At 38.8% G+C, this 21,532-nt stretch overlaps 2 protein-coding genes across 2 annotated transcripts; one reads left to right on the top strand and one right to left on the bottom strand.

Annotated features, from left to right (window-relative positions):
* Positions 1-3,114: 3,114 nt before the first annotated feature.
* plekhb1 (pleckstrin homology domain containing B1) lies at positions 3,115-12,486 on the top strand. Its single transcript, XM_044223433.1, has 6 exons — positions 3,115-3,607; positions 5,338-5,490; positions 7,946-8,048; positions 8,157-8,196; positions 8,302-8,392; positions 10,635-12,486. Exons 1-6 carry the CDS (start codon positions 3,571-3,573, stop codon positions 10,766-10,768), a joined length of 558 nt encoding a protein of 185 aa, XP_044079368.1. The 5' UTR covers positions 3,115-3,570; the 3' UTR covers positions 10,769-12,486.
* A 716-nt stretch (positions 12,487-13,202) lies between these two features.
* On the bottom strand, positions 13,203-19,548 carry sc5d (sterol-C5-desaturase). The gene is made up of 5 exons (XM_044223429.1): positions 19,446-19,548; positions 17,150-17,376; positions 15,870-16,002; positions 15,641-15,741; positions 13,203-14,293 (listed from the first exon to the last, which is right to left on the bottom strand). The coding sequence occupies exons 2-5, from the start codon at positions 17,357-17,359 to the stop codon at positions 13,829-13,831; spliced, it is 909 nt and encodes a 302-aa protein (XP_044079364.1). The 5' UTR covers positions 17,360-17,376; positions 19,446-19,548; the 3' UTR covers positions 13,203-13,828.
* Between the last annotated feature and the right edge of the window lie 1,984 nt (positions 19,549-21,532).

Raw genomic sequence — 21,532 nt, 5'->3', positions numbered from 1 at the left:
TCATATTTATTATGTAAAAACTCTAAAAAGTCACTAGTTAATACAGCTGTCAAATAATTGTAGTGGAGTAGAAATATTAAGTAGCATAAAATGGATATAAATAAGTAAAAGTACCTCAAAACTGTACTTAAGCTGAGTAAATGTACTTAGTTACTCTCCACCACTGTGATCAACTCATCAATTATTAGTATTTATTTATTTACTAGTATTTATTTTGTGTTGATTAGAATTCCTGCAGCCTTCGGAAAAACACAGGTTTGTGATGAGACTCTCATAAAAACCTATTAATTTATCGTGTAAATTACTTTTATCAACAACCTCGCCGACACAATGGCCTGCGTGTCTACACTGGAGTCTGATCCTGTTCATTCTCTAGGTTAAGTGTGTAAATCCTGGTAAAAACCTGCCGGCCCTGCCTGACTTATCAGGTGTAGGCACTGATTTATGGGGTCTGTCCCAATACCCACGCATCTTCCCACACAGTCTTTTATGCGCCAATAGGTAGTAGGCATGGGTGTCCTATGTCTGGAAAATACCACACAGTGCCCTTAACCCACACTTGATAGCAAGGCTTTTCTTGCAGGATTGCATTATATCCAATATTGGTCTATTTTTCTTGTCACTGAGTGTATGGCTCAGAATGATTTTGTACCGTGGACCTTTTTCACAGCAGACATTTGGACTAGAAGGAAAAGCACAGGCATGTCAAGCACAACATGTCCCAGTAAGCCATTACAGTGTGACAGTGAGCCAGCATGCAAAATACCAGGACCCTGAAACTGAAGCCCATCATTAATTTAATTTTAAATTATTTACACCTGTGATTTTCCTACTGTGACATGTCAAAATGTCTTCAGTGAAAATGTCTGTTTTTCCAGGTCGGAATCGCTGATACGGACCTGGGCTCTGACTGAACAGAGAGGTCATTTTAATTTTTAATAGTAACTAACTAACTGCACACCATGCAGTCAACAAGTTCATGGTTCACGTTTCTCAGTTGTAGGTGACAGCTCCACAGAACCTAGCAAATGTCAGCATAACATGCTCACAATGACGATGTTTAGCAGGTATAATATTTACCATATTCACCATCTTAGTGTAGTGTGTTAGCATGCTAACATTTGCTAATTAGTAACAAACACAAAGTACAGCTGAGGCTGAGAATGTCATTAGTTTTGTGTCCCTAACCAAAACCAAGAAGTATAGTTGCCTGAACTTCACCACCATACATTAACCACAAATCAAAGTTTTGTACCAAGTCATGCTGACTGTGACACAGAGCGGCTCTTCTGCTCCATCCAGTGATCCTGGAAGGACATGTTTATTGTTTATGGACCACATGGAATTAGAGTTTTATTTTTACTAGGCAATTTTTACTGATTTATGCGTCATAGTACACTTTTTAAAATAGCGTACTTTTCCTGTTGTTATGTGTATATATATATCTTTTTGGTTATAAAATTACTGGACTAATGGTACAACTTTTTTCTCGTATTTTACAGCCTTGAAGAGAGGAGGATAATGATGGAGACATGGAGCCCAACAAACTTGTCTCTTTTTGTAATGCTTATGTTCCTTTTGTGTGGACAGAACATACCAATGCCAATTACACTTAACACTTATCGTTGAATTGCTAGTTATTTAACACGTTCACACACAATGGAATAATACTGTACTGTGTGTTTTGGGCTGGGTATTGAATGTCAATACTTTTTGAGTACCAACTAAAATGTTTCCATAGCAACAAGCATCAAAAACTGTCCAGTACTGAAAGCTGGTAATTTTAAACTGGGTACGTTTTCGTGTGAATGCTGCACAAGGCCAAACAACATATGAATACATGTATTGTGATAGATTTGATTTCGATTTTGAATCTTGTTAGTGAGTACCAAGGTTAAAAAATAAAATGGTAAATGGCCTGCATTTATATAGCACTTTTCTATCTCAATGGACAAAGCACTACAATTTTGCCATTCACCCATTCACACATCGATGGTGGTGGAGCTGCCATGCAAGGTGCTGGCCTGCCCACCGGGAGCAACTCAGGGCTCAGTGTCTTGCTCAAGGACACTTCGGCACATCGACAGGAGGCGACGGGGATCAAACTGCCAACCCTGGAATTAATGGATGACCCGATCTACCTCCTGAGCCAAAGCTGCCCCAAAACAGACATCCCTGGGCAAAGATGACAACACAGAGCAGGAGAAGTGTGACACACGGGTGAGAGAAATGATCAATCAACTAAAAGGGGGAAAAAAAAGAACTTTCAATGCAAAATATATTGATTCCTACAGGTGATCCTCCCTTTTGTGTTATCAGTGGGGTTCCACTTTCAAATAAATCACTGAAGCCATCAAAACTATCAAGACGCCTCCAAACTAAACACCCAGCACTAGTCGGGTCACTTGTGGAATATTTCGATCAGAAAAAAACAAACAAGCTGGTCAACAACAAGTGCTGAAAGTCTCTTCATCAAACAATGAAGCGCCACATGCATCTTTCCTTGTGGTCAACTTGCAACCAAAGACATCTGCCGGGAGTTGCTAGGTTGAGGCAGCAGTCAAGGTTTCCCAGATTTCCCTCTCTGATAGCATTGTTGCCAGGGGAACTGATGAAATGGCTGAGGATGTCAAGCAGCGGCTCTCTCAAAGACTAAAGGCCTACCTCTGCCTTCACATTAAAATGCATTCCTGACACTAAAGCGATCTCTCCTGAGCTCTTTTACACAGTGGGTCACTTGTCACTACAGGGGAAAATGGTCACTGTCTTCAAACTGGCCAGCAAAGTGGCTGGTTTCATGGAAAAACTGAAACTATGGGAGAGGAGATACATTTTGTCACAGTAGCTGGAGACAAGTCACAGCTGGTGTGCGATCACCTGAGAGGACCTTTAGATGAGTTTGAAACCTATTTCACTGCAGACAATGACCATAAATGTAAGAAAACACTGGTTCTGAATGAAGAAATTACTGTAAACACATAATCAGGTGAGTCAGTTGACACAGAGGAGACTAGTGTTTTCTCTAAGCTATAAAAGGAAATGATGTCACCAGTGTATAACAAGCAGCTCTGCAGAGATCCTGGAAAGACTCTCATAACTGAACTGAGGACTGTTACAATTAGGCTAATCCTCATGTTGTTATCTCAGTGCTGGGATTAACTTGTAAAAGCATGCTATATATATGTGTACATAAATTAATGGGACAGGGCTGACACATGAGTTTAGTTTATGATGTAACAAGAGTATTCAACAATATAAACAAGGTATGGCACACAGCGTGAGAGTCAGGAGGAGAAATCAGTCCAGAAAGAGCGAGGAAGATGAGTCGGGACGAGAGGGCGTGGCCAAACACTCCTAATCCAGAATGATCCTGTGAGTCAGTCCCAGCCAGGGCCAGATTAATCTACCAGTACCTCACTGTCTGTGGGACAGAGGGAATATAAACAGAGTCAGACGAGTCCAGAACCAGCTGCTGGATATTTAAGTCTTGGAAAAACCAAAACTTAAATTTCTATTATCATTATTATTATTTTTTTTTAATTATAACTGCTGGGACAACAGCTGAGACACATGGCGCTCCTGAGGTCGGGCTGGCTGTGGAGACAGAGTAAGTAGATACAGGATTTTAAATTTGTTTCTGTTTTTTTCTACAGCTCAGGGGGGAATTATAGCTTTGGCTCATGATAAGGAGCACACACAAGATTTGATTTATTTGAACTAGTGGTAGCAACAGTTTTCATTATTAACTATGCCAAAATCATGTAGGTTCAAATTTCTCTAATGTGAGGATTTTCAGCTTTTCTCTATCTCATCATAAACTTTGGGTTTTTTATTGTAAACCTTTGTTCAGTAAACTGTTGTTTGGACAAAATAAACAACTGGAAGATGACATCTTGGTGCTCTGGGAACTTGTGAACGGTGTTTGTCCATGTTCATGCATACAGTGACAACAACATGCAACAAACGTCCCTGGCCAGAACCGTGGGCGTTGCGGTTCATGGTCAGTGCTTTAACCCCTAGGCCACCAAAGTGCTCCATCTTCTGACATTAAATAGGCAAAAAAAATAATCTATGGATATATTGAGAATGAAAATCATCATTAGTTGCATCTTGAAGCCTCAGCAGCCACTGTTACCAAGACAGTACATCTTATACAACACAAACAGATGACAAGAAAGTTTTTTTTAGCTAACTAGTTAGCAACTCTCCGGTAAAATTCTTTTTCCGCCACTGTACTTTTTGCAGACCATACTTCTGGAGCCATTGGATGAATGATTATGTTTTCTGCTTAAGTTTTTTACGTTTTAAATTTTAACAACTCAGTGAGGGCAATAAATGGACATCTTGGCTGTTGCAGGAATCAAACATTTGATCTTCCACTTACAGAACGATCTCTCCAACCACTGAGCCACAGCTTATTATACGTGCCATAGACCAACCAATACTGGATTTTTGAGGCTGATATTGATATTTGAGAGAAAAACATCTTACATTGATATATCAACCAATATTCATTCTTTTAAATAAATGAATAACAAATATTTTCATTTTTAAGGGTTCCTTAAATTTATTATTAATGAATTGTTACAGAAAATAGGTAGCCTACTGTCTGGCACATTTTACAGTTGAAAAATAAACTTGTCAGTGCTTACTGGTGGATGTAATAGAGACACTGTTTTTAAATGACCTCAAATATATTCTTGGCATTTCTGTACTGCAATTTCTTTCTTGACATATATGCCAATACCAATATATATGTGATAAGCTAATATCGGCTGATGTATCCCCCAGATTTATCAGTCACGCTCAAATATATGCTACTATTTGTGTGGTTTAAGGATTTTTCCACAAGCAGCACATCTTATTTTAAAACACAAAATCCTCACCTGAAGTTCGTCATTCAATATAAATTCCCGGGGTGTTTTTGTCTTAGGGGGACATGTTAGTCCAGACTAACATGACTGGACTTCAAACAGGCATACTGAGCATTTTCTAGAAAGTGAAAACTGTACCTGTTATGAAACTCCAACCTTTGTAATTTATAATCCCATTAACTGTCCCTGGCCATGTCTTTAAGTGGCTTACCCAGGACAGTCAATGGGGATGTTATCTGCTGGAAAATAGACTACATCCAAAAAAACACAACTACAAAACAAACACTGACTGACTTCTTACATACTTATTCAGGTTACTGATCATAGCACTGACTCAACAATGACTTTATCAACCCTCAATTTGAGGTCAATGAATGGTCAATTTGACATTTTTACTAATCTTACTTTGCAGCCCCTTCAAGGACAAACACTAATGGTACACTGTGACATGTCTCCTCTCTAGCTTCTGTCCTAAAACGCTGGAAGTTAAACTGGTGTGACCTTTGGATAGATGGGAGTCTTTGCTTCTACAAGACTGACAGCAGGCGAGAGTTGGAGCACCGTGTCAGCCTCAAGATAGCATGTGTAGATGTGAGATCTGGCCTGGAATGTGGAGGTAAAGCACAGTGCCATTTAACCTTTTTGGCAGGTCCATCATTAATAAAAGTATTTTGAGCCAGCGGAGCATTTAATAGCTGGAGAGCCAGATATTTTCCTCAGGAGACCAAAACAGAGCTAAAAGGAGAGTGAATGTTGGACTTGCATTTGTGTGGTGGCCAGAAACAATGTGTAAAACGTTTGCCATAAAAACTTTTTAAGGTGATAATGCGGCAATGCTGTATTTTCAGTTTGTTCCACAAACCCCCAAGGGCCAAAAAAGTAAATTTAATGCTACTTTAAATTCTAATCAAGCTCCCAAAGTTTCCAAATATACAAAAAATGTCCAGCTAACTTTTACAAAATGCTATACAATGATGCACAGAACATTTAGAATACTTCCATGTAGTGCTGAAACCATTAGCTGATTATTCTTGACAACAAATGCAAAGCATGGACAAAGGAACAGTGGTTGTAAGTCAGAACTCACCAACAGGGACAGAAGGACACTTCCAGTCAGGGCTGGGTGATATGGCTGAAATCAATATCACGATGAATACTTTTTCCAATATTGATATAGAACACAATATGGCAAAAAATGCAAGATTATCTATAACATAATCAAACTGATAATCAGTGCAATGAACTGTCCCACTGTTGTGCATTTTACCAGACAAAACCCTTTAACAAAACCAAAACCTTGACTCACTGTTAGTTTTTAGTTATACTTTGCTTAAAATCATTAGTTTGGACAACAGAAATTTGCAAAACTATAACAATATGATGGTAGAGATAACAATATCTTCATGATAGAACACCACCAAAAGTTGATATACGATAATACTGAATTACTGCCAAACCCATCCATCCATTTTCTACCGCTTGGTCCCGTTAGGGGTCGCGGGTGACTGGAGCCTATCCCAGTGACTTTGGGCCTTAGGCAGGGTACACCCTGGACAGTGGCCAACTCGTCGCAGGGCTAACACAGACACAGACAAGGACAGACAACCATTCACTCTCACATTCATTCAATACGGGCAATTTAGAGTTATCAATTAACCTACACATGCATGTCTTTGGACGGTGGGAGGAAGCCGGAGAACCCGGAGAGAACCCACGGTAACACGGGGAGGACATGCAGACTCCACCCAGAGAGATTGTGTGATGTTGGTCTGGTCCGGGAATCGATCCCACGATCTCCTTATTGGGAGGCAGGAGCTTTAGCCGCTCTGCCACCGTGCACCCTACTGCCAAACCCTAGTTGCTAAATGCCAGAAAGTACAGCTCAAATATTATCACAGAACTGAATTAGTGCTGACTCAGCCTCAACAAAAACTGAACATCAGGAGCTGAAAAGTGCTGCAGGACTGCCATTTGGAAAAGTGATAAGATCTATTAAGTGGGCTTCAATTTGGAGAAAGCCAAGACTTAAACCAACACAGTGCCTTGCCAGTTGTTGAAGACTTGGGAGATCCCTGATAGTACAGGCAGCCATCATGCGGGTGTCACTAGAGCTGTGTCCCAATTCCACACTCCCAATAATTCTAAGCAGGTTTTGAGTATGTAGTGTTCACACTGGAGAAGTGACAAAATAAATTATTCCCAAAACACTCAGTATGCATATAAAAAAAAAAAACAGATTTTTGCAATGCACAAAGAGGATGGAGCTCCAGGATCACCTCCGAAAACAAAAAATAACTTTAGGAAAAACATGTTTTGTGAAGTTTAATTGGCTTTCTAAAGTCGCAGTTTGACTGACTTCCAATGGCGTAGGTATTGTATCATTTCTGTGTTGGTAGTACTGTGTACAATTAGTATCTATTATGGAACTGGTACAAAGCTTTTGTTTGATGGTCGCTCCGCAGGGAGCATTTAGCAGCCGAGGAGTATGAGACCATTTTACAGAACCAGATGCCCCCTACGGTGCAAACACTGTTCCTTCACCACACTTCTTCATGCAAGGATAACAATATCCTTGCAAAAAAGCTAGTGTGAAAACATAACATAACTGAGGTTGTTCTGAAGGCTTACAATGTCCCTACTCCTTAAAAACCCCTGATATTATATAAATTGTTATGTCCACCAATTAATTAAGTAATGATGATATAAACACCAAAATCACTCATGTTTTTCCACCACCATACGCATCTTTATGTTGAGTAACAGCGGACTACTAGTTACCCCAATCAGAAAACATTAATGGTTTCTCTAAATTTGGTTTTGTTAAGGTGAGAATCCACATGTTTCACTGTCTACGTGACTGATTCTTAGTTTAATCAGATATAGAAGACTCAATATATAGCATCCGAAATGTACTATTTAATTGGAAAGGTTCTCAAAAGTTCTCATTTTTTAATTAGTGCTTGTGGTTGAAATGACCTAAACATAACGTATGAGACTTCCATCTTTCTCTGAGGTTTTGACTGACAGAAGACTGATGAAAATATGCTAATTTTTTGGGCTTTGGGCTGCAGATGTGATTCCACCAGAGAGCAATCCCAGGGAGAATCGCATTGTGGTTCAGCTCACAGACGGCTCAACAGTCAATCTGTGTGCCAACAGTGAGGATGAATCCATGTAGGTACTCTCACTGCACTCTTGTCTTGTCTGCTCTGCCTCCCTTTACAACTCCATACATATTACACTCTACCATCAGTTCTTCATTCCTGTTCATGTCTTTTTCAGAGCGTGGAAACTGACTCTGCTTGAGACCAGGAGAAACCCGGTGAGTGATCTGTGTTCTGTGTAAGAGCTGAAACATGATGTGTTCACTCTCAGTGGTGTTGGGTATTTCCACCTCAGTGCTGAAAGCAGTGTTTTCTTTCTGTAGGTGTTCACATACGACCCATATGATGACACCTACCAGGCTGTCCCCATCAACAGCTATCACACTGTCTACATCACACCTGGAGCAGGACCAGGTATGTTACGCAGGAAACACAAAGGCTAACTGTAAACTCCTGGGAATCTTCAGCTTAGCAACTTTAGACTCAACATATTGAAGTTTGACTACTTTAGGCCGACAAAATAAAGGATTCAGTGTTTCCCCACCAGATTTGTTTCACTGGAAGCAGGAGGTTGGAAGCAGCATTTAGACCTTTTTCATTGGGAAAAAATGCTGAAAACACAATTAAACTGCACAAATATTATATATATTAAAAATATATATTATATATATTATATATTTTAATATATATTATATATATATTAAAATATATTAAAAATCAAAATATTTTAAAACATTTCAAAACTATTAGCTTAAGTACTATACATTTGCAGTACTTGTACTTTACTCAAGTATTTTTGTTTTATGCTACTGTATACTTCTACTTCACTACGTTTCATAGGGAAATACTGTACATTTATCTGACCTTTAGTAGTGAAGTATCTGAGTATTTCTTCCACCACTATTAGCCTCAGTGGGCTTCAGATATTGAGCTGGAGCGGTCTTACTGGGATCTACACATATGAGCAAATCAGTAGTAGAACAATATCACACAATTCACCAAATCAAATGTTTTAAGTCTGGCAATTCTACACTCTTTGTAAGCTTACAAATCAGTAGCCCATCTACATGCAATGCTTACAATACACCTGAACAAGTCAACAACTACAGGAGGTATTGCTGCCACCATGACCAAAAACGGCTTAGTTTCTTGTTATGACGAGAAACTTTTCTCATTCTTACAAGATTCTTTTCAAGTTATAACAAGATATTTTTCCTTTCATTTTCTTTAATTCAACACTGACCACCACAGGTGCTGCATTATGCGTTAATACATGGATCAAATACTATCAACAGAGGAACAGAGCATAAACCTCACTGCATGTAGGCCTATAAGCAATATAAATATAACTGCGGGTGAAGCCAACACACACATGCACTAAACCTACCTCTCTCCTAAACCTTAGCGGCCTCACCCCCCCGTACTGTCCATGATGTAAATTCAACATAATCCAATGGAATGCAATAGACATTTCAAGCCTCAGCTTTTATTTTTGTCCTCTTTTGACAGCCACTTTTTAAATGTTTTACATGGTCTGTCATGTCTGTCTCACTTTCCACGTAGTTGCAGCTCCAGGCACCTGCTGGGCACGTACCCTAATTCAATTGTGGAGTGTTTGATTTGGGTCACTTGGCCGGGCGGTGCATTAAAACCACTGAATAAAGCAACCTTTTTACCTATGCGAAGGTGCAGTCCTAACAATAATATTAGTTATGTGTGTAAAAGTAATGTGTATTATAGTGTCATTGTTTTATATTGGTTCATTTGTAGCAGGAAAACGGCAGATACACCAGCAGTAGTTCAGTCCAATAAAAACGTGTTTTGGCAAATAAAGTCTCATCTGTACTTCTGAGTCCTTTGAGAACAGATGAAAACATTTTTAAGTGTGACATTAAGCTTTAAAGAATAGGCCTCTTCCTGTTTGTACATGCCTGATTTCAACCTGGTTTGTGTGAAACAAAGGCAAGCAGAAACACTGTCAAAAGAAATCAAAAAACTAAAGGATTTTAAGGCATCTCTGTGGAAATAAAACCTGCATTATGGTGTAAATATTATCCATCCAAACATGTATATGATTTTTGGTTAAACTCGCTTGAAGCATTTAGAAAATACTGTACCTGTTTGCACATATTTGCCCACAGCTTAATCTGAAAGAGAAATATTATGTAGAGAATTTGTGCCAGGCCCCATTTAACCCTGGAGCTTGGGGCCCCTATCAACTCCCCGGTTTGTCCCACTTTCTGTACATTGTGTATGCATCCTGCTACCTTTAAGTTCCCATCAGGTGCAGCGCACACAGCAGGCTTCACAGGACAGCTTCATTATATTTTGCTCAGATCCCCGGTGTGTCAGTTTGTGGTAATTTAGTCTTACACAGCTTGATTAGGAATATCTATCATTTAAGCGTAAAACAAACTGAAATAATGAAGGTTTATAAGACAAAGGATGAGGTAAAAATGCCGGAGCCACTTTTTAATTTCAGTTTATAATCAGTGTACAATCCACCACATTTCATTGATGTAGACTGTTTATGGTAAAGTGTCTGTACTCTGTCCTTCTGATCAGAGCTGACAACCCTGAGCTCTTCCCTTACTATGATTTACCAACAAGTTGGCCATAAACATAAAATGTGTCTTCCCTGTGTTTTTTCTCTAAGGAACCCACCAGGTGGTTGTTCAGAGGGACCCATTTGATGGAGTGTTCGAGCATCTAGCACTGGGATTACTGGCAGGCATGGCAGCAGGGACAGCCATGCGATCCTTCCTCTGGATGCCCTTCTTTTTCTGTTGAGATGATCTCCATTACTGACATGACAACACTGCACACAGCCTGTCTGTCCCCACGGACTGGGAGCCTGACATCAGCACTAGGTCTTCCTCCCAAAAACCTTCATCTTTTGTATAATCTCTTTAACAAACAGCTGCTCTTCTGGTTGTCAGTTTTTTTCTCTTGTGTGCACTTTTGCATATAAGACTTAAGAAACTGAAAAGGATGCTATGTAATTATGTTCTTCCTGCATGTATATAAAGCAAACTGAATCTACTCATGAGCGTTTGCAAACATCAGGAAGTCAATTTTGTATCTTAATGTTTTTATCTGCTGCCTGAATTTTACAGTTTACAAGCTTAATAAAAGTGTAGTTTGTAAGGTGTTGAAATAAAATTAGGGATGGTGATTTAAAATAATGATTTGGTTGCATACAACAAACAAACCAGAAATATCCATTTTTGAACTATATTGTTCTAGTTTGATAAAACAATTCCAACTAAAGGTCGACTGACTAGCTTTTTCCCGAGTTTTCATCCATATTACAAGGTCTTCATCTGCGGATGGTGCTTGCTCAGTTGTCATGGAGATGGATCTGTTAACACGCGAGCTCTGTAACTGTTATGATTTCATCCATAGCATTTTTAGAACTTCTTGTCTGTGCTGGCTTAAAAGTTAAGGCTCCAAATACATTCGCTGATGAAGACTGTGTGATATGTTTGAAAGTTCAGGAAAAAGCTGAACCTTGAGTTCAGATTTTTTTGTCAAACTACTAATGAACTTTCACACTCAATACATTGTTCTAGTTTTCATTATATGAACATAGAACCAAACCACAGAAAAAATTCAAAGTGAAAAAACATTTGGACTAAGTTGCATTTTTGTATTTATCATTATTGTTTATATCTAAAAAGTATTTCTACTCTGTTTGTACCAACACATTAATACTAGGAGGAAAGGTGTTTTATTCTCATACTGATGATGATGCAATCACCTCAATAGACAGAGAGAAGACATTAACTGTGCAATTGATATGTAACTGAAAAATGTAATCTTACATTTTTTTGCATCCATGTTCGTCCAGTGTATAACTTTGTGTTCTGGTTAAGAAACACTGAAACTACAGTAAGCTGAAGTAAATGTAATCAACTAAAGCATGCCCCAGCTGTCACTGATAATATACTGCTGCAATGCAAGACATTTGTTCTGTAATTACGATCTTGTCCTTATAATAAATATTAGTGTACATAAACAGCGCTTGCAGAACTTGGAAAGCAAAGAACCAAGAAACTTGACTCATTTCTTGAGAGAAAAAGAGTAGATTTGTAGCCTCATCATACCAAGTTAGTGTCATCAGAGGATGGTTGCACAAATGTTGATCTAGACCAGTCTAATGTGATTTAAACTGCTTAAGAATAGACATTTTAAGCTGAATATGTTAGCCTAGTTGCAGCGGCACAAATGTTTATCCCATAAATCTGACTTGTTCTGAATGTGTGGACTACAGCATTTAAACTGTTTACTCTCATTGCTAATCGTCTTCTCATTGATTTTCTTCTGCTATTGCTACAGTGAATTTTCCTGGTAAAAAAAACCTTGTAACTGCTAAATTGCAACAGAAGGCACGACCTTTCTGCAGGAGGGAATAGAGCTGGGTGCCTTAAAGGAAAATTCCAGTAATTTTCAACCTGGGTCTTAGCATGCTGAAAGTAAATCTCTGTGCAGTGAGCTACAACAGCTGATCAAGGCTTCCAATTTCTGTGTTTACTTTCAGTCAGTCAAAAATGTATTTATTTGTTTATTTGGAAAGCTTCAAGAGGCTTGCGCTGCTTGCCTCGACATTAGGGGTGTGCCACATCTTATTGGTCACGATAATACCGGAATAATTTTTTTATATGATAAAAAAAAATCGTATTGTGATAATGGCAACATTCCTTACTGTTGACGTAATGACGCCGTACTGTTATGCACAACAACAACAAGCGTCGCTGAATGGCGCCATCCGCAATCGATTAACTATTTCCCCTTGCTCCACCCCTCCCGTGGGGTCTGCTGACAATCGCACAAGCTCTGCAGAGAAACACACAGAGTGAGTCTCCTACTTATGCCGTTGTTTAGTAAAAGCTTGTAAGTGCACCTGTTGGTGCCAATGTCATGCTGCTGTGAAAATGGAATCGCAGGTGAAAAAGTCCAAAACGCAAATGGTGTTTTTTGGTTGACTTTATAAAACAAAAGTCACATACAGGGACAAAGAGAAACAGAAAGAGGCGGGGCGGGGCAAGTGGGTGTGTGTGTGTGGGTGGGTGTGGGGTGGGGTGGGGGGGTGGGGGGGGAGACTGAAGGGAAAAGCAAGGTGAGCAGATTAAAGTAGTTTGTGAGTAAACACTAGAATAAGGTGGAAGATTCAGTAGAATTAAAATGGTGAAATAAGAAATCATTTACTAAAAATTCGGTAATGTATTCTTTCAAATATTATATATATAATATTTTCAATAGACAAATATATATACTCTCATAATTTTCAGGATTGTTGTCATATCGTCAAGAATATCGTTATCACAGAAATACCCTGAAATATCGTGATATTATTTCAGGGCCGCATTGCCCACCCCTACTCGACGTATGTAATTTTGCCAGAGTTGTGTTTCCCGTATCTCTGTAATAAAAGTGCAAACTGAGCATGAGACAACCGTCAAAATGCCCACCATTGTGAGAATTGTTGAAAAACATAATTTTCCTTTGAAGTAGGTGTTAGTTTTCAAAGTTTTTCAGATTCAGTCTGATTTTACAAAGATGAACTACTTGTTAAATCTAAGATTTAGTCAAAATCGGTCCTTGTGACACCAGTCCCATTCCCAGTCTTAATCATAAAGTCAAACTCCCATTCACTGTTAGTGCGTCACTGATAGTGTAGCCGCTCCAGTAGCTCCAGCCTCTTCATGCTTCCTCAAGATGCTCCACAACAGCTTATTTGGCAAGGAACTCAAATTATGCTCTACATTTTCCAGCTGAGCATGGGTGTAGCACATTGTCTTTACAAAAATAGTGATCACTTTCAGCAATTAATTGTAATTTCCCCTTCTGTTACTCCTCCTTACATGTGACTCCTCTCTCAGCATGTCCATTCACTTGCCCTTTAGTCTTCACTCTGTCATCTCCTAACTTTCCCTCTGCTTGAAGTTTCCGGATCAGATCGTGGGGGCCCATCCCCATCAGAGCCGACGGGTGCCTGTAGGAGCCTCCCAGGCGGTCCCACAGAGTGAAGTATTGGCCGTAATTGTAGTCGAAGAAGAGGTGGTGGTCAGTGTGGTGAGCTGAGCCGTTGATGACAGGCGTCAGAGCGCCGGGGACACGATAGTCACCATCGTGGATAGAGATGGTCCAGATGTTGACGAAAATGTACAGGGCCAAGTAGAGCACCTTGTGGAGGGGGAAGAAGAAGGGGTAGATGTGGTATGGGAGTCCCTGCATGAAGCCGTCTACTGGATGAAAGGCATGGCTGGCAAAGGGAGTGGGGATCTTCCATAAGTGGTGTGGTTTGTGAAACAGCTGTTGGGGACAAGAGAGCAGGGGTCAGAAAGTTATTGCTTTCTCTAAAAGTATATATCACTGTGATTTTATTTGACACTTTGTATAATTTCCATTGATTTATGGTAATTATACAAAGTGTCAAATGGTAGCAGCAGTAAAGATGCCTTTACTTCTCTGTTGTTTAACTTTCATTACCCAGTGTTACAGACTAAATGACAGAATACTAATTTTTACTTAAACCTAATGTCTTGTTTGGGATCCTGGAGACCCCTGGCCCTCTTTAACAACCCAAAAAACATACTCAACATTGTTTTATTAGCTTCATACTTGATGACTTTACCTAATTTTATGAGAATTACTTATAAACATGATTTTGAACTGATGCCATGTTTCAGAAGGTACAGCAAAATCCTAAGTGCGACCCTCTCTTCAGGTTTTATGTATATGTACATCTTCGGATAACGCACCAATTGGTCAGAGCGCAGTTAAAAACCCACAGATAGAATCATGTTTCAGAAGTATTACTTCTGTTTGGGGTCTCAGAGAACCCAGCTGTAAAATATAGTTAAATACAAATTATTTTCATCTGCTCTTTATCTGCTTTGTGTTGACAATACCATTTACACAACACCAGCCCTCCCAAATCCCAAATGAGTCTATCTGGATTTCTGTTACTGTATGACAGTTTGTTCATATAAAGGTCCAACAGGGAGTTCTTCTTCTCTGGGGTCGAACTGACCCCAAACTTAAGTTACGTCACAATGTAAGATAATGTAATGTATTTCTTTGCTGTGAAGGACTTATTTCTTTGTCTTTGAAGGATATATATAAATATATGTTCATGAATAGCCAAAATAACATCTAAAACATACAAACTTACGCAAATGTGAAAGCCTAGTCTGTAGCAACAGGAAGGGTAAAATATCCATCCATCCATCCATTTTCTAAAATGCATCCAGGACTGTCACTGACCAACTCGTCGCAGGGCTAACACAGACACAGACAAGGACAGACAACCATTCACTCTCACATTCATTCAATACGGGCAATTTAGAGTTATCAATTAACCTACACATGCATGTCTTTGGACGGTGGGAGGAAGCCGGAGAACCCGGAGAGAACCCACGGTAACACGGGGAGGACATGCAGACTCCACCCAGAAAGATTGTGTGAATATGTTTTTAGGAATTTGGATGAATGAACCCATATATAAAAAGTATATAATAAAAAGTGGTTTGGACACATATCTATGTTTCAGTAACTTTACTGTGTCAAATTAATGAAGTGTTGATGTTAAAAAAAACCTTTTAAGCAGCTAGAAAGATGAACCTAATGAGTTCACACAAAAAAGACAGATGTACTCACCTTGTAAATAAGCTTATGATGTAGGAACCGATGAATCCAGTAGATACACATGTCAGTGAAAAACAGGAAGGAGATCATACTCAGGAAGAGCCCAGGCCAACCTGAAAGCACACAGACCATGTCACCACCAAGAACTTGGTGCATTCAGGGTTTCAGCCTGATGACAAAAGCATGGAAACAACAAGATTACAGAACAACTGAAAGCCGTGGAGGTCATTCTTCAATTTACCCAGCGGAGATTCATTGACATGGTTGTACAGTTTGCTGTATCCTCTAACTTCAGCGAAAAACAAGGCCACTGTGGGAATGCTGATCCAGGGAAGAGATGTCATCGCATATTTGATCTCCCTCTGAACCTGATTCTAAGTAGGAAAAAAATAACATAATTGATTAAATAAATAAGATGGGGTGGGGGGTGTATAAACAATAGGATACAGAGGGTATATAGAGGGATTTCTGGTGATATTTAACACCCCTTGGTATCCACACTGAAATATAATTGTGATAATCAGAGCTGAATCTGGTGGCTGTTGGTGTTATTATTGTATCCTGTTCATTCAGTAGGAATGAATGGGGTTGGGGCTGAGTGCTCAGACAGGGCGGGGAAATCAGAAAGTTTTGAGAGACAGCCGACTCTCCGTTTTGCTCTTCTTTCGTGGGATTTGTTTGCAATGAGGAAAAATCCAGAATAATGTCTTATCCTTTAAGGTGGCTCTTCTCATGCTCCTAATTACTGTGTTCTGGGGTAACGACTATAACTAAAGACAAGACACTTTACTGTGTCAGATCAAACATACATTTTTAAACAATGATATGTCCAACCACTATTCATTTTGACTTAAAGACTAAACCCCAAAACCACTTTTTCAGCTGAAAACCAATGTATATGGGTATTTAGTAGTGTTGTTGATGGATTCAGGCCCAAATCTTGACATTTTAGTGCAAAGTATTTAAACTGTAAATATTGTGTTATATATATAAATATGCATAGCGACCGGCAGGCTTTTCACCCAGCCTTCAAGTGTGGCCATTCAGAACATTTTATCGTTTAGCCATGGTCAGACAACACAGCTTACAACTAGTTCATTTGAAGCACACTGAGGCCTTAATAACACTACTTAAAGGCTTCACATCAACACAAAAATAATGTTTGTCAGGCACTAATGGTACTAATGATACTATAAGGGGTGAACACAGTAATATAAACAACTGTTAAATACAATAGAATACAGAGTAAAAATCATAAAATTAATTCTAGCCACTGAGGCCATAGTATGTACACTATAATCCAATCCAGCAACACTGAAAACTATAAAGTTGAGTCAATTCCTCAACAAAACGGAGCATAATAAGCTTCAGGTGGTATAAGAAGATTGCATTTTATTCTGCAGGTGTTCCCATAAATTTTTTCACCCCTTGTGGATGCAAAGTTCAATTGATTGCTTAGGGTTTAGCAGTGCCAACAGTGTATTACTACCCCAATCATAAAATGAGATACAGTATTTATACCTCTAAGAAGTGTGGGTGTTTCATGAGATTGTGGTCGAAGATGAAGTAGTAGCTGATGGCTCCCAGGCCCAGGTACAGGACTGCAGCCCCGAGGTTCGTCAGCACCAACAGGCTGATAATCTGCCGCAGGGCCCCGTCCTCAGACCACGATGCAGGGTAAACATACGGGGTGAGAACGTAATAGTCAGCAACATTCAGCACAAGATCCATGGTTGAATCTGGAAAGTCTGGAAAGGAGACAGAGAGAAACTAATCTGACATTCGAACATCACGTAACAGTAAAGATGCCAAGTACACTGCATTTCCCAGAAGCCCTGTTGTTTCCTGTCATCTCAACTGAGACATGTTTTTGGTAACACTTTACATAACCCCCCCACACACTTAAAAAAAAACAACAAAACATTTATAGGCTGTATTAACATGGTTTAAAATATAGTGTTTAATAAGTGTTTATTAATATTATTTGTCAATAACTGTTAATGAATGATTGACAGTATAGTATAACACAGTAATCATATGTCTTTCAACTGAGCAAACTCCATCTGCTGATGAAAGCAATACGATTAGGCTGAAAGCTCTAGAGGAAATCTAGTAAGTGGACCTTGATTTAAGATTTTTTTTGTGTGAAACTAGTGTTTCTGAGGTAAAGAATCTTAAGCTCAACATGACTTAAAGGTGGGGTGTGCGATTCTGGAGAAATCCAATACCATGACAAATACCATGATATAGAGCGACACAGCAAGTAATGTAACTAACGTTAGCTATGTTGTGTGTTAGCTTAGCTAGGCTGTGGGTTAGCAAACTGTTGCTGCTGCGAAGCTAACAGCCAGAGAGGACGAGATGTTTCTCAGCCAGCACAGCAGCTCCAGACAGCGATACTCACAACTCTCCTGCTACTATAGCTAACTTCACAACAGCAGCATATCTTGGCAAACTAGAAAGTAAGCTGAATGTCCGTGGGCAAGTCATTTAACGTTACCTGACACACAAATCGTGGCTGGAATAGTGTTGCGTGGCTCGGTCCGAGCCACATTGTTTATTTCCCATTTACAGAGCCAGGGCTGTGTACAGACACTGTTGTTTTCAGCGCACACACTGAACTGACAGCTAGCAGACTGCGAGGAGATATTTGCTAAATTTGACAAAAAGACGTGTATTGGATTAGAATCGCACACCTCACCTTTAATTAGAGTTATAACACATTTATAAACGTTTCAAACCTGCCTGTAAAGGATTTGTTCATGCATGTAAACAGTTAATAAATGTTTTATAACATACTATAAGGATTTGTGCATGTGTGAAATTATCCATCATTAAATATGATTACAGCAATTTCATACTGTGATTAATTAAATCATTAATTAACGGTGTATGCACCAGTTCAGGATGTGTCATAGGAAGATTTTACTTTAGAAAAATGTCCTTTATCTGCTTAAAACTATAGTATAGTGTGTTATAAACCTTTTAATATTAAGTGTTTATACAGTGTACTGTAGGGAGTTGTTAAAGTAAAGATATCTAAGGGGGTATACATGTTGTTTTTCACCTCCTCCACCATCTGACATTACCATCAAACTCTTTGGCTCCTTTTTTTGTGCCATAAAGCATTTTATAAAGCAATTCTGCTTTCCCTCAAAATCTGACTTTGTGGCTGTCAGATAATATCAAATGACCTCTACATGGAATTTATTAATCAATTATATTTATTTATTTATAATTAAATGAGGGATTTTTTTTTTAGCAAATAATATACATCTTTTAAGAGACAGTATAATTGAACAGAGATCCAAAGAATTATTTTTATATAACTAGGAGTTGTGACACCTTCCTTTAACAATTGTGGAGTTTTGTCTAACACAAGAAGCCATTACACTAATAGACAGTGAGTGAATGTATGTGTATTATTTATTTTGTGTAGCCTATAGTTATTGTGCTGATAGACCCTGACTGGACTTCTGAGGTGACCAAATCCTTATTGCACTACTTTACAGTGGATTTAATTTCTGCAGTTTAAAATAAATATGCCAAATTACCCATTAGGTGACACAAATACACATTAGCGAATATGTAAAGTTCTGCAAACCAAACGTGTACGTTAAATCTGTGGAAAACAAATGAGATGAGAAAAGTGATCGAGATGTCATATTTAGCCTATATAACTTCATGAAAAGGTAAAGATTTTGTTGCATTAACAAACATAAAATGCTGCATCACATGGTTACATTTGCGAATAACTGAGCTGCACTGTCGTATTGTTAATATAAAGTTATATCTACAATTGTAAATAGTACTGTACCTTGTTTAGGTTGCTCGTATTCCGGTACAACCGTGAAAGAGGGATGCGTACTAAACTAAAGGTGGACTAGCGACCAATCAGAATCGACGTACCTAAAACGTCATACAAAGGGCATCCAATGAGCGCGTGGTTTCTCATCACGGCAGGTTTGTTATGGTTTCCGATTGGCCAATTGGAGGATCTGCTCATGGTGCTACAGGAACAGCGCCACTGCGCTTAAAGGTCCTGTCACACAGCTGGAAAAGGTGCTGAAACGCCCCCCGATTTATCTACACACGCATTTCATACGCCATATTACAATAAGTGTTTTACCTGCACATTCAACGGTGGTACCAGCTACAGCCAGGCCCAGATGCGCCCCATTCTCACTTAGAGACCATAATACCAAACTTCCTTTACAAACGTACGAATTTAAAATAGTCTCCTTTTTACCCAAGCGCATACACCTCGAGGAAAAAACTTCATAGGCCACACTAAGCTGGGAGCCACTCCTCAAATCGGCATCTTCCAATACACCCAACAGTGTTAGTACTTACAAAACGTGTATGTCTGTAAAGCAGGGCAAAGTAATATGAAGTGTTTGAAATCAAGTTATTTTCATTGAAACACTGAAATGCAGAACTTTCCAGAAAAGGCTACTTAATCGAAAAAACGTTAAATTAAGTTATGTTAGTTGTGTATTGTAACTGATTAGAAAGGAACACTTATTTTTGCAAGATTTCTGAATTAGGTTTGGCGTACAGGCCCACACATGTATTCATTATGCGTATTGTAAAGTAGGCTACTGTTATATGCATCTTCAGACTGCAATAGCAGTACTTTGACCAACTGCTTGGGCCCATATTGTTTGACCATTACATTGGTGTGATTCTGTCCTGATCAACATGTTTGTTCTCCTGCCAGTCTTCTAGGCTACTGCTTGTAATCTTGGGTTAATATTTTACTTTCAGATTTTGCACTCAAAGTAAACAAAACAAAATACAAAATTAAACTGTTTGGGTTTAATGGCAGAGATGACAAATTGCTTCTGCTATGAAACTGATCCAGCCACAAGGTGTCACCAGTGCTCTAAGGTACCAGAGGGAGTAGTCTCAGCCTTTGACAAACTGTAGCCTACTGTATTATAGTTGACTACATGCACTGTGTTATAGGCTACATAAATATTATAGTGATACCTCTGATATACCAACAGAAGCTTTTGAATTATTTGGCCCCTCTGTAGGAATGTGATTTTGTTATTGGTTGAAGACTTGTTTTTCTGCTCTTGTTCTTTTCTCTTGATCCAGTTGTTTATTCCTCTCTTTTCATTCTTTACTCTTAAATAGAAGCCATTGCCAATTTTCTTTGTGATCAATTTTCATTATGATGTTTATATTGCCAGCAGGGACTGACAAACATTTTAAATGAAACTTCTTCTTCATCCACAGCCCTTAAATTGCCACAAGGGGCCATCAATGAACTTTAAGCCCTGTAGATAAAAAGGTTTTGATCTTCTATTCACTTTCAGAAGTTATGTCCTAGTTAAGAGCTTGGAGAATGTCAGGAGCTATTTCAAATTTAGTATTATAATTGATTCCCATCTTTCAAGAAGCACGTTTAGACACTACACGTGAAATATAATGTCCCCTAGTGCAAGCAATGAAAAATACTTTACTTTTGCTAATATCGATTCCATGTCAAATCTTGAATCCTACTTTGAAGAAAAGAGTCACGATTTACATGAAAAGTTAGATCTTTCAAATTACACACATAATTCAGCACTACTCAAGTTATCTTTCTGCCTAGATTCAACTTCTGACTCATTCCAATCATTCTTATTAAATTATTTTTATTAATGCTGCACTTTAATATTTAAAGGGTAAATTCATAAAAAAAATCCCAAAAAACACATCTTCTCCCTTTTTGCTAGTGGTGCTAGTGGTATCAAGCCATGCGGATACTTTCAAATTAATGTGTCATGGTTTTCAGAAATTGTGCTGCCACCCCAATAATATGAAGCTGAATGGAAATTAGTTTGTGTTGCTCTAAGCATTACATTGACATCATCTAGCTACACTCTGCCAGCAAGAGTGGAATTTGGAGACTTC

Source organism: Siniperca chuatsi, linkage group LG14 (assembly GCF_020085105.1).
Source record: "Siniperca chuatsi isolate FFG_IHB_CAS linkage group LG14, ASM2008510v1, whole genome shotgun sequence".
Taxonomy (NCBI): Eukaryota; Metazoa; Chordata; class Actinopteri; order Centrarchiformes; family Sinipercidae; genus Siniperca; species Siniperca chuatsi.
This window is presented reverse-complemented; position numbering and strand designations above follow the sequence as displayed.